The 14,177-nt window shown below is 44.0% G+C and overlaps 1 protein-coding gene across 6 annotated transcripts in view; it reads right to left on the bottom strand.

Annotated features, from left to right (window-relative positions):
• The window catches only part of LOC137284447 (uncharacterized), a 133,392-nt gene that overhangs the window by 73,702 nt on the left and 45,513 nt on the right, over nucleotides 1–14,177 (bottom strand). For all 6 annotated transcript variants that reach the window (XR_010956904.1, XM_067816251.1, XM_067816252.1 and 3 more), the window contains 3 exons: nucleotides 12,145–12,205; nucleotides 7,382–7,453; nucleotides 7,083–7,139 (listed from right to left, as the gene is read on the bottom strand). Coding sequence is in view for 5 of the 6 variants with exons in the window: in XM_067816251.1 (XP_067672352.1) it covers nucleotides 7,083–7,139; nucleotides 7,382–7,453; nucleotides 12,145–12,205 (190 nt within the window). In the remaining variant the exon portion in view is untranslated. The remainder of the gene's footprint in view (nucleotides 1–7,082; nucleotides 7,140–7,381; nucleotides 7,454–12,144; nucleotides 12,206–14,177) is intronic.

Genomic DNA, 14,177 nt, shown 5'->3' with positions numbered 1-14,177 from the left:
GCTACCGTTATCTATACGACGCCCGCTACCGTGCAGTTTATCATCATCCGTGGATCGCATGTCCAACCATAGGGCGTACTTGGTGGTCAAGTATTCACCGATCTGCACGGAGCCGAGGTCCAGGTCCTTTGTTATGTAATCCCCCACTGGTAGCTTTTTTATCTCATCCCACTGCTGGTGTGGTCTCATACCATGACTGAACAGCTGGTTGGGCACGCCCTCGATGGTAACTTCCACCTTTTCAATCTCGGGGTTGAAAAACTTCTCGCTGTCCCTCCGGAATGGATCGTAATCCTCCACGGGGACGACCAGGATACCTTTCATCGATCGCGCCGGCACGTTCAGGTTGATATTCCACACAGTGTCGCTCTTATCTCGCACGACTGATCTATGCCTCAGTACGCGATCGTACAGGATAGCCATCTTCCCAGAGTACTGGCTTCGAACCTGCCTGGCCAGCTCCGGACTAGTGACCATGTCGAACTCCAGAGAGATGTTGTCTATGGCATAACTGGCCTCATCACCGTTCGGCGTACGCACTACTTTGCTATAGTCGTTAAACGTGAGCTCGTATTCTAGCCTATCACCCAGCGCGGCCTGGTAAAACGGCGCGTGTCCCGTGAGCAACTCGAAGTCGAGCGGCACGCAGAATCGATTCCCGTATGCTAGAGCGATAGCCTTTTCACCGTCCGATAGCTTGTCTTGCTGGTCTGTCGTGAAGACATACCCTATGCGCGCCCGGGTTGATTTGCTGATACCCTGGTACACATCATTGACTCGTTCTCTCTCGCTTTTCCAGAGATCCTTGTAGCAGTGAAACACGTCGCTGTCGTCGATGCTCAGTACCTCGTTACCGCTGATCTTGACGGTCGTTTTCTTGATGATAGCTCGACCCACGTTCCGCACTAGCTCGCGTTTGTTGTTGTCGGAGGTCAACGTGATATTGAACGCCAGTCGAACAGTGCCTGGTACAATGAGGTCATTCTCACCAAGGTTTGGAAATCTAACCAGCAGAGTTTGGTTCTGGTCTATCTTACTAGGAATGTTGGTGATGGTCACCGACTGTCGCACGGCTCTGGCACCTAATGGCTCTCTCAATTTTCTGAAAGGATCTAATTTTCTACCGTACATTGTTATATAAATGAAATATATTTTTAATACTAATGGATGAAGACATACCTATGGATGATATGCGGGGCGCTAGTGCCCAGGTATACGATGATGACCAGGAGACCTCATTCTCGCAAGGTGACGAGCTCATTAAAGGCGCCGTCGACGATTATTACAACGCAGTTGAAAATAAATCCAAACTCAAGCTGTTGGGAAGGAACTATTCCGATTTTACCTTCGATAGCAATGGCACGCTGCGTTTGAAGGCTCACCCGGGGATTGATCTCTTTCATCAAACAACGAGAAAACCGCTTGCTTTATCAACATTGGCCGGTAAATATAAGATTAACTTTGTTCAAGATGAACTAGGCTTCACAAATTACGGTGGCGCGCGACCTAAGCAGTATCCTCCGAAGTTAGTTCAAGATCTGGAAGGCATCAGGGACGCCACATCAAATCAAAACATGACTTATGATATTAAAAAGGTGTTGGCCGACTACGAGAACAAACCATTCCCGGGGCTTGAATTTACCGTTCGGGAACTGCGGGGGTTGGATCTGACGATGCAAACCATTCGCGGACATCTCGCGAAAAGCACAGCCAAAATGAGTGAGATAGACGACCACATCGCCTATGAAAAGAAAAAACTCGGTGAAACTGAGGACGAGTCTATGAAAGCCACCATCGAGGAACGAATACGTAATTTGGAAGATGAAAAGCAGACCTGGCTGGAGACAGCATCCTCCTTCAAAGAAAAGCTTCGATCCCAGGTCAACCGTATACGGGAAACCATCAATCAAGTCCTCTACCGAGACACCACGTTAGCAGACAGGATTCGGATATTATTCCGGGAGCAAGGGATCACCATCGCCAGCATTCTGACTGCATTGGGTTTAATCATATCAACCCTGGTGGTGTCACTGGTGGGAGGAACCCCTGTGGGGTCTGCCGGCGGCGGGGGAACTCCAGGCGGTGGTGGTGGTGTTAAAGACTGGATCAAAAAACTCGGGGAAGGCCTAGCTAAACTGGCTGGTAAAGCCGCCGAAGCCCTTCCCGGCATCCTGGGTAGCATCGTCTCGTGGTTGTTGAGCGCTCTGTCTAAAACTGCCATGTGGCTCAGTCAAAACCTGTGGGCAGCCATCGTCGCCGTGGCGGGTCTGGTGTACGTAGCGGCTAAGAAATCTTTAACCAAATAAGTCCCAAAGTTACCCCACCAACCACTAGGGCTGTTTTATTATCAATATGCTGCTGATAGGTGGTGGAAACCCCCACACCCCCCGGGGGTACCTCCACATGAACTTTAGGCTCCGGGGGCGGCGCAACTATACCCGTTTCACGTGGTTGGGTGTGTGGGATATGTGGGGTGTTAATATCGGGGTTGACACCCAACTTTTGATCCTTCGTGGCTATGACTATTTCGTTGTTATAACCCACCACTTTTTTTATTCTCAGTTGCATATCACTCGGAGCCATGTACAACCCCACGCCGAACACGTAATTGACTTTCGATCTGGCGTATTCTAACACGTTTTGGTAGCGTTCGATGGCCCTCGGGAGATCAACTGGTGAATTGATAGCATCATCAACGTTGGAAACGAATTGTGTCTGAGCGTCGTAAGCAGTTCCCTTACCGAGGATGTTAGAACGCGTCATCGACTGCGCACCCAACAGCGCCCACACGTACGTTCGAATCGAGTCGTTCAAGCGTATTGTACCAGCACGAGTGAATCCTTTCGATGTTTTTGAGATCATTTTAGTCCAGGCTGTGGCTGCATCAGGACTGGTTTGCTTTATACAGCTGACATGGATCTTTTCATTCGTTGTGGGGCCTGTAAATGTATGCCGGTTTGGGTTGTATGAACCATCTTTAGAACCGGCATAATATTTTCCGGACCTGTAGAAGTACACGAGAACTATACCGAGACCATGGTTCACACCAGGAAGGCGAAAGTCTTTATTCGTTGGAATCTCAAACTCCCCACAAATACGTTCATAAGCGCGTCTATCATAGGGGTTATTCGTCATACTCCACGCTTTATCTTGGGGAAGAGGAGCACTTATTTCCTTCAATATTCGTCTCGTTTGATAATAAATATGAAACAAAACAACCGCCTTACTCAGTTCGTCTATACCATAGTCTGGTGTCACACCCGACCCTGTCGTCGCACACCACACAGCAAAGTTGAGTTGGTTCTGCCAAAACTGCATTGGGTTTTGATTCCAGTTTACCACCGCCTGCGCGTTATTAACGGACACGACATACTTTTCAAAGATATCAATAAAGGTTGTTTTAAACCCCGTACCATCTGCATTCACCACGATTTTCAAGTGTGCTAAATCCATATTATAATATATAAATTATATAATATAATATGTACATAACACTTCCAGGAATAACGAGCGGTGAGGCCGTTCAGCTGACGCACGCGATCGATAACACGTCAGGTCAACTCGAAGTCGCACTCTGCGATATCACCTACCTACCGCAATGGACTAACATTAATATCAGCAACAATAAGCTGTTCGTCAGTGGAACTCGCAGTCAGATAACTGACGGTTACTACAGCGTGTGCTCGCTAAACGACGAGGTCTTCAAACCCCTGGGAGCCGAACTCAAGATGAACGACTCAAACGGCACAGTGGTGTTAATCAACAACGGAAGAACCTCATTGAGGCTAGGCCGACCATTAGCGAGGATACTCGGTATGTCTCCTGACGAGATAAAACCAACAACAACCGTCACAGGCACGAAGTTACCCGAACTAGTACCGTACCGAGAGCTATACATTCATCTCGGTCAGGTGAGCACAACGTATAACATTCAAGGAGGTCACCCTTCCACTATACTGAGAGCAGTGCCGGTGAAAACTGAAAAATTCAACGACGGTAGAACCGAGTCATTTTCACCACGGCAGTATAAGAGATTAACCCAGGGCAACATACCTGAACTGACAATATCGGTGTTAGATATAAATCATAATCCTGTAAATATAGGATACCTCAGCTTAACGCTTCACGTAACATGACCAGCGCACAAGGACCCGGAGTGAAAAAATGCGTCAATATCGGGATCTCCGACCTCGGAGACACACGCGGTTTCGACGCTCCCGGAGTAGATGGTAAATCGTATGCCTTGCAACTAAAAAACAACATTTACAAACGTGTTGAAATCCCCTCCGGTGGAGCCCTAAGTGATATGATAGATACCACAGGGGCAACAGCCAACACTAAGTACGCCCTCGTCAACACCGGTGATGACAACTGGAGAATATACCCATCATTCGGAGGTAAACTGTTCGACTTAGACGATGTTGAGAGCACTACCGTCGTCAAAAACAAACCATATATGCTCGTCTTCACCGAAGATGACAAGTGGGTGTTGTTACCCGATAACAAATGGTTTCTCAATATTAGACTCGTCTCCCCTTACGTGTTCACGGATAACAAAGACAACCACCTAAACAAAGTCGTGAACAATGGAACCCTGCTCGTGGCTTACGTCCCAACTCAGAGACGTAGCATAGTCGTCAGCCCAGTCAACACTATAGCAGCCCACATGCTATCGAGTAAACCGGCCATGCAAAACGTGAAATTGCAGTTGGTGTCTGAATTCGAAGGCGTGGTTAAGATACTAGAGAGTCTACCGGCAAACTCAACACTGTTCATCAAAGTCTACCTAGGGGAACCATCGGGGAATGATGTCGAGATCGTGAAGGGGATCAAACTCGGGTGGGTGAAACGACACCAGTTTCAAGTTTGCAACGTTTACGTGCGGGTGGGTGTCGACTCCAAGACCAGTCTGCAGGGGGTCAACGTGATCGTAGAAAACAAGATATCACTAATCAATATCTTCCTGCCTGACAACATACACTTCATGGGTATTAAGTTAACCCCTGAATTATTATCAGAAAACCAGTTGGAAATTATATCATAATAGTATAATAATGACTAGTCATCATCCCAACACTACGCTTAACGACCTAGGAGACACGGAGGGATTCGATCAGCCTGGTGAGGAAGATGAATTATACATCCTGCACTTCAAAGACAACGTGTACAAACGGGTGCCGTTATCAGATTTTAAAGAACCCAAATGGCTGGTCAACTTAACACCAGCCTCACCTTATATCACAATAGGTGAAAATGCGGTGATCTCTAAGATTAAGAACAACGGTAGTTGGGTCGGGGATTTCATTCCGGAGAGGTCATTAATCATGATGGCTACTGGTCCCGGGAAAAATAGGTTAAGGACTATAGTAACAAATAAATTACCATTTCGCAATAACATATATAACATACATCTTGATATATCCCCCCCTTTCACACTCATCATAGAAGTCTTCTTTTTCTATTTAGGTAATGAAAATACCTCAAAAGAACAACAAATTTTACCCGGGGTGTCAATACACTGGTTTGATGAACACACAGACAAATATTGTCGTATTGTTATACAACAGGATACCCACGGGGCCCCTATAAACCGCTTAATAAGCCTCAGTGGGGTTTTTATTACAACAGGAAAGTCTATTAACCTCTCACCTATTACCCTGATTGATGGTCTAGATCTTGTAGGCTTCAAATACATTGAAAGATTTTTAACTGAACCCCAATTAAAATATCTTTCAAAATATATATTATAGGATGGGTCTGTACCCAGTCGTAGAGGAAGTAGCGAAGACATTGGAAACCGTAGATGGGTTCCGCTTGAGGCAGTTATGTGATATGAAACGCCAACTAGAACAAGACCGTGACACGCGGAAAGCACTATGTAAAAAATACAATAGAGCTTTCAATATCGTGGACGGAGCTGACACTACCCTTATGGCAACCAGCATGGGACTAGGGGCGGCAGGCGTTGGGTTGTTAACCACCATCGTGGCTGCACCTATAGTGCTAGGTATTGAAATAACGGCTGGGGTGACAGGGTTGGTAGGGTTGGCGCTTAAGTTAGTATCACGCAGACTTAATCGTAAGGCATTGAAACACGACGAGATCAGGGTTCTGGCTGAAGCAAAGCTCAACACAGTGAGTGAGCGTATTTCCACGGCACTCTCTGACAGTAAGATCTCAGAAGAGGAGTTTCGTTCAATCCTCTCTGAACTCACAAAATATAACGGAATGAAACAAGATATTCGGTCCAAATCTCGTAAGTCTGCTATCAGCGAGGATGAGAAAAAAAAGTACATAGCACAGGGAATACAAAAAGCCCAGCAAGCCTTTATTATGAACACCAAAGAGATCGTAGGCGGTTCACATTAAACTGTTTCATCGATATAAACATAACATAGCCGTAAGCGAGCCACCGATCCTATATGGTCAGTCAAAACTTACAACATAGATAAAGTGGATATGAAAGCCGACGAACCTAACTTGTACTACTTGAGGGGTGGGCCAGGTAGGGGGTTTGTAAGAGAAGAATTATTGATCGTACCGTACGGCACAGTGTTACCGCCTGCCAAGTCACGGTAAACGTGATGGCGTGGCTTTGTAGTAGGGGCAATAATAGCAAGAGCTAATGGTCCCACCAAAGCCTCATTTACTAAATGAGGCTTTTTAGAGGGGGTTTTTGAAAAGTGGTCCAGAACTCTCATTACCTATACTACTGACCAGCATGAGTTACTGAAGATCAGCTATAACCCAGGATCCTCACAGGTCACAGATGATGTATAGAACCCCAAACCTCACAGTTGCAGCGTAATATTGCACAGTTCCAGCGTAGAAACAATACCAGGGATTCTGCACTGCAACTGTTTGTTTGACGGCACACCCTGCAATATTCCAGCAGTATATAACCAGTGATCAATAGAATGAGCATCAATCCACACATTTGGGATACAATGCTGTGTGTCCAACAGGTCCAAATCTAACCCAAATCTTCCCAAACTTACACCTCAACTGTGAGGTCTTGGGTAAGACACTTCAACTGTGAACTAAAACTGTTCCGCCTCCATCTGGAAGACTACATATCTCACCTTCACAAATCCTGCATATACTGGTAATCCTCTGTACTGGTGAAACAGGTCTTGTACCTGCAGGAATGTTAATACCATGTTATGTCTGGTTCATAAACAGAATGGAGCAAAGAAAATCTGCTGATATATCCCACTGCTCTTAAAAATATTTGAACTGAAAACTGATGAACACTTTCACTTATTGCAAGTGGAAGAGAGTACAACATTCAGCAGGGTATCAGAAGTGGAAAGAGTACAGAACTTGACTTGATGTCAGAAGCAGACAGAAAAATATATCAGGCTGGCATAAGCCCACTTACCTTGCCCCGTTTGACCCCACGCAGACTCTCTCCAAACATGTCATCCATCACGTCTCCCGGGGATACCTTGCCCTGAACAACCACCACAGGAAACAGGGATACACATCATAATCAGCAATAACATGTGGTACCTCAACAATCACATCACAGTCAGCAATAACACGTGGTACCTCAACAATCATATCACAGTCAGCAATAACATGCTACTTGAACAACCACATCACAGTCAGCAATAACATGTGGTACCTGAACAACCACATGACAGTCACCAATAACATGTGGTACCTGAACAACCACATCACAGTCAGCAATAACATGTGGTACCTCAACAATCACATCACAGTCAGCAATAACATATGGTACCTCAACAATCACATCACAGTCAGCAATAAAACATGTGGTACCTGAACAACCACATAACAGTCAGCAATAACATGTGGTACCTGAACAACCACATCACAGTCAGTAATAACATGTGGTACCTGAACAACCACATCACAGTCAGCAATAACATGTGCTAAGTCAACAACCACATCAAACAGTCAGCAACAACATTTGGTACCTGAACAACCACATCTCGGTCAGCAATAACATGTGGTACCTGAACAACCACATCTCAGTCAGTAATAACATGTGGTACCTGAACAACCACACCACAGTCAGCATTAACATGTGGTACCTGAACAACCACATCACAGTCAGGAATAAAACGTGGTACCTGAACAACCACATCTCAGTCAGCAATAACATGTGGTACCTGAATGACCACACCACAGTCAGCAATAACATGTGGTACCTGAACAACCACATCACAGTCAGCAATAACATGTGGTACCTGAACAATCACATCACAGTCAGCAATAACATGTGGTACCTGAACAATCACATCACAGTCAGCAATAACATGTGGTACCTGAACAACCACATCACAGTCAGCAATAACATGTGGTACCTGAACAACCACATCTCAGTCAGCAATAAAACATGTGGTACCTGAACAATCACATCACAGTCAGCAAAAAAACATGTGGTACTTGAACAACAACATCACAGTCAGCAATAACATGTGGTACCTGAACAACCACATCACAGTCAGCAATAACATGTGGTACCTGGACAACCACATCACAGTCAGCAATAACATGTGGTACGTCAACAACCACATCAAAGTCACCAATAACATGTGGTACCTGAACAACCACATCACAGTCAGCAATAACATGTGGTACCTGAATGACCACATCACAGTCAGCAACAACACGTGGTACCTGAACAACCACATCACAGTCAGCAATAACATATGGTACCTGAACAACCACATCACAGTCAGCAATAACATGCTACTTGAACAACCACATAACAGTCAGCAATAACATATGGTACCTGAACAACCACATCACAGTCAGCAATAACATGTGGTACCTGAACAACCACATCACAGTCAGCAATAACATGTGGTACCTCAACAATCACATCACAGTCAGCAATACCACATAGTACCTGAACAACCACATCTCAGTCAGCAATAAAACATGTGGTACCTGAATGACCACACCACAGTCTGCAATAACTTATGGTACCTGAACAACCACATCAAAGTCAGCAATAACATGTGGTACCTGAACAATCACATCACAGTCAGCAATAACATGTGGTACCTCAACAACCACATCACAGTCAGCAATAACATGTGGTACCTGAACAATCACATCACAGTCAGCAATAACATGTGGTACTTGAACAACCACATCTCACTCAGCAATAGCATATGGTACCTGAAGAATCACATCACAGTCAGCAATAAAACGTGTGGTACCTCAACAACCAGAGCAGTCAGCAATAACATGTGGTACCTGAACAACCACATCACAGTCTGCAATAACATGTGGTACCTGAATGACCACATCACAGTCAGCAATAACACGTAATACCTGAACAACCACATCTCAGTCAGCAATAAAACATGTGGTACCTGTATGACCACACCACAGTCAGCAATAACATATGGTACCTGAACAACCACATCACAGTCAGCAATAACATGTGGTACTTGAACAACCACATCACAGTCAGCAATAAGAAGTGGTACGTAAACAACCACATCACAGTCAGCAATAACATGTGGTACGTCAACAACCACATCACACAGTCAGCAATAACATGTGGTACCTGAACAACCATATGTCAGTCAGCAATAACATGTGGTACCTGAACAACCACATCAAAGTCAGCAATAACATGTGGTACCTGACCACATCACAGTCAACAATAACATGTGGTACCTGAAGAACCACATCACAGTCAGCAATAACATGTGGTACCTGAACAACCACATCTCAGTCAGCAATAACATGTGGTACCTGAACAACCACATCAAAGTCACCAATAACATGTGGTACCTGAACAATCACATCACAGTCAGCAATAACACGTGGTACCTGAACAACCACATCACAGTCAGCAATAAAACCTGTGGTACCTGAATGACCACACCACAGTCAGCAATAACATATGGTACCTGAACAACCACATCACAGTCAGCAATAACATGTGGTACCTGAACAATCACATCACTGTCAGCAATAACATGTGGTACCTGAACAACCACATTACAGTCAGCAATAGCATATGGTACCTGAAGAATCACATCACAGTCAGAAATAAAACGTGTGGTACCTCAACAACCAGAGCAGTCAGCAATAACATGTGGTACCTCAACAACCACATCACGGTCAGCAATAGCATGTGGTACCTGAACATTCACATCACAGTCAGCAATAACATGTGGTACCTGAACAACCACATCACAGTCAGCAATAACATGTGGTCCCTGAACAACCACATCTCAGTCAGTAATAACATGTGGTACCTGAACAACCACATCAAAGTCAGCAATAACATGTGGTACGTCAACAACCACATCACACAGTCAGCAATAACATGTGGTACCTGAACCACCACATCTCAGTCAGTAATAACATGTGGTACCTGAACCACCACATCTCAGTCAGCAATAACATGTGGTACCTGAATGACCACATCACGGTCAGCAATAACATGTGGTACCTGAACAATCACATCACAGTCAGGAATAAAACGTGGTACCTGAACAACCACATCAGTCAGCAATAACACGTGGTCCATGTGACAAAAGCAGCTATGTACTATGACATGCGCCACGTGCAATACACATGGCATGTAAATTCAGGTTTTTACTGGAACAAGACGTAAGCTGTGTTAATAGTCTAGTGCTGAGAACAAGATACATACACCACTAATGCTGTGTACAAGTTACCTGCGTCACTAGTGCCATGTACAACAAATTACATGCATCACTAGTGCCGTGTGCAATAACTTACGTGTGTCACTAGTGCCATGTACAAGTTACCTGTATCTCTAGTGCCATGTACAACAAATTAACTGTGTCACTAATGCCATGTACAAATTGCCTGTGTCACTAGTGCCATGTACAACAAGTTACATGTGTCACTAGTGCAGTGTACAACAAGTTACCTGTGTCACTAGTGCCATGTACAAGTTACCTGTGTCACTAGTGCCATGTACAACAAGTTACCTGTGTCACTAATGCCATGTACAAGTTACCTGTGTCACTAGTGCCATGTACAACAAGTTACCTGTGTCACTAATGCCATGTACAAGTAGTTACATGTGTCAGTAGTGCCATGTACAGAAGTTACCTGTGTCACTAGTACAGTGTACAACAAGTTACCTGTGTCACTAATGCCATGTACAACAAGTTACAAGTCACTAGTGCCATGTACAGAAGTTACATGTGTCTTTAGTACAGTGTACAACAAGTTACCTGTGTCACTAGTGCCATGTTCAACAAGTTACCTGTTTCACTAGTACAGTGTACAACAAGTTACCTATGTCACTAGTGCCATGTACAACAAGTTACCTGTGTCACTAGTACAGTGTACAGAAGTTATCTGTGTCACTAATGCCATGTACAACAAGTTACATGTGTCACTAATGCCATGTATAACAAGTTACATGTGTCACTAGTGCCATGTACAGAAGTTACCTGTGTCACTAGTACAGTGTACAACAAGTTACCTGTGTCAGTAGTGCCATGTACAGAAGTTACCTGTGTCACTAGTACAGTGTACAACAAGTTACCTGTGTCACTAGTGCCATGTACAGAAGTTATCTGTGTCACTAATGCCATGTGCAACAAGTTACCTGTGTCACTAATGCCATGTACAACAAGTTACCTGTGTCACTAGTGCCATGTACAGCAGTTATCTGTGTCACTAGTGCCATGTACAACAGGTTACCTGTGTCACTAATGCCATGTACAAGAAGTTACATGTGTCACTAGTGCCATGTACAGAAGTTACCTGTGTCACTAGTACAGTGTACAACAAGTTACCTGTGTCACTAGTGCCATGTTCAACAAGTTACCTGTGTCACTAGTGCCACGTACAACAAGTTACATGTGTCACAGTGCCATGTACAGAAGTTACCTGTGTCACTAGTGCCATGTACAACAAGTTAAATGTGTCACTAGTGCCATGTACAGAGGTTATCTGTGTCACTAATGCCATGTACAACAAGTTACATGTGTCACTACTGCCATGTACAACAAGGTGAACAGTGCTGTGTACAAGAAGTTACATGTTGCCATTGATTTTCACAGCAGCATATTCCCATCCATACAGTAGTGACAGTTAACAAAACGTGCTGCTTATCACAGCAGCTTTCTACACTACAAGTCACAGAGTTATCTAATGATAACTTACATCCTCTCCAGCAACTCCCTCTTCCTCCACATCCACCACAACCAGGTAGCTGTTCACCTCCCTGAATAAACAAAACACATTACTCTTAATTCTGCCACAACCAGGTAGCTGTTCACCTCCCTGAATAAACACAACACATTACTCTTAATTCTGCCACAACCAGGTAGCTGTTCACCTCCCTGAATAAACAAAACACATTACTCTTAATTCTGCCACAACCAGGTAGCTGTTCACCTCCCTGAATAAACACAACACATTACTCTTAATTCTGCCACAATCAGGTAGCTGTTCACCTCCCTGAATAAACACAACACAGTACTTTTAATTCTACCACAACCAGCACTGCAAAACAAAGACAACATTTACATGTTTGTAAATGCCTTGGAAAGATGATGTTCAGGTAAGACAGCCTCTGGAATGAAAACAGTCAAGTCCCAGGTTTATATGCCTCTTTCAGAAGCCTCTGGAAGTAAGTTAAAACTTTGAAGAGTTTAAATCTTGCTTTTCTTATTAGCAGCTGAGCTGCAGGTTTGTTCGTCCTGTGGTGATTATCGCTCTAATACACCTGAGAGATTTGTCAACAGAGTGGTATTAAATTGTATTGCATTGAATTTGGTTGATGGCATATTGTTTTGTGTTAAGCTGTCAGTTTTTATGTATATGTTAATGATGATCATTAGACACACACACCTGTAACTCTCTAACCCTAAACTACTTAGAGAATAGTTTTATTTGATGTTATCTGTAGATAATTATTTGCAGTTAAAGCATTACATTCATGCAATAGTCAATATCGATGACGTCCAATCCTCCACTTCATGTTGCGTGTTATGTTGTGTGTTAACATAAGCAGTAATGCTTGTTCACAAATCCAAATTCACTTTCATAAATAAATATATGTCTAAACCAATGAGGAATCTCACATATTATGACTTTGAAAACAGACTGAACATAACATTATTCCATGGTCAGTATCGCAATGCAGGAGAAGTGGTAGTACACGGATGTTTGTTTCATATTCTTGATAATCATTTCTTTTGTACAGATAAATACAATACAACTAGATATGTGTATAGCGCCGATATCCAGTTAGTTCAACTGCTCAAGGGTGCTTTGTTTTTACCTCAATCATTGGATGTCAATCACAACAGCACATAGTATTTTCAATGTCAACTCCTGGAAACATACCACTCTTGCAGCCTACCAGGCGCACCGAGTTAATGTGGCTTTCCCATCCTTATGAGGTACCCATTCACAGCTGGGTGGATGGGAACAGATAGTCACAGTACTTTATCCATGTTTACTGCACGATGCTGTACCAGCAACTAGCTGTTAGCACGTATTCGTGTGGCCACCATCTGGTCATCTACCAAATTCATGGGTTCTTTTAAGTGCACAGGGTTGTGTACCGCACACTAGTGTGACAACACTGAAAAAGTCTGCACACAAAGTTGACTCCAAGGTTTTTTACACCCTGTCACAGGTGGGCTCGATCCCGGTACCTCAAAGCTTGCTGGATTAGTAGCCTGGCGCCTTAGACAGCTCGCCCACAGTGCCCCCGCGTGAATAACATCATGCTTCTCTCAGAGAGAGGGAGGATGATTCTTTTCAAATTAACTATTTCGTTTTCGTCCAAACAGAATTCACTCATTACTAATTAGGGACATTTTGTGTGTGCGTGCATGCATACCGAGAAATTGCGCTGGGTCAGTGCCCCTTTCAATGTGTTCTTGAATTTGTTTATGTTTTGACACGGTCGGTGTCCGTGTGAGACATGCTCGCTTCCATCAACCACTGGCCTTGTAGAAACATGTCACAGGAGACGAGTAATGTGCTAAAGCAGCACCGTAACCTAGCATACTGCTTGTTGATGTTCTGAACCTAAAAAAGTTCGAAAGGATGGCTTCCTGAGCTGACAAATTCTCAAACTGGAAATTTTACAAGAAATTGAATATTTATATACTTATCCTATCTCGCGTTATGCAGCTCTCTTCTTTTATTCGACCATATGAGGAACATGCTTTTGCTAAGTA

This window comes from Haliotis asinina, chromosome 5 (assembly GCF_037392515.1).
Source record: "Haliotis asinina isolate JCU_RB_2024 chromosome 5, JCU_Hal_asi_v2, whole genome shotgun sequence".
In the NCBI taxonomy this organism is placed as follows: domain Eukaryota; kingdom Metazoa; phylum Mollusca; class Gastropoda; order Lepetellida; family Haliotidae; genus Haliotis; species Haliotis asinina.
Note: the sequence above shows the minus strand (reverse complement) of the source record. Positions and strands in the feature narration are given on the sequence as shown.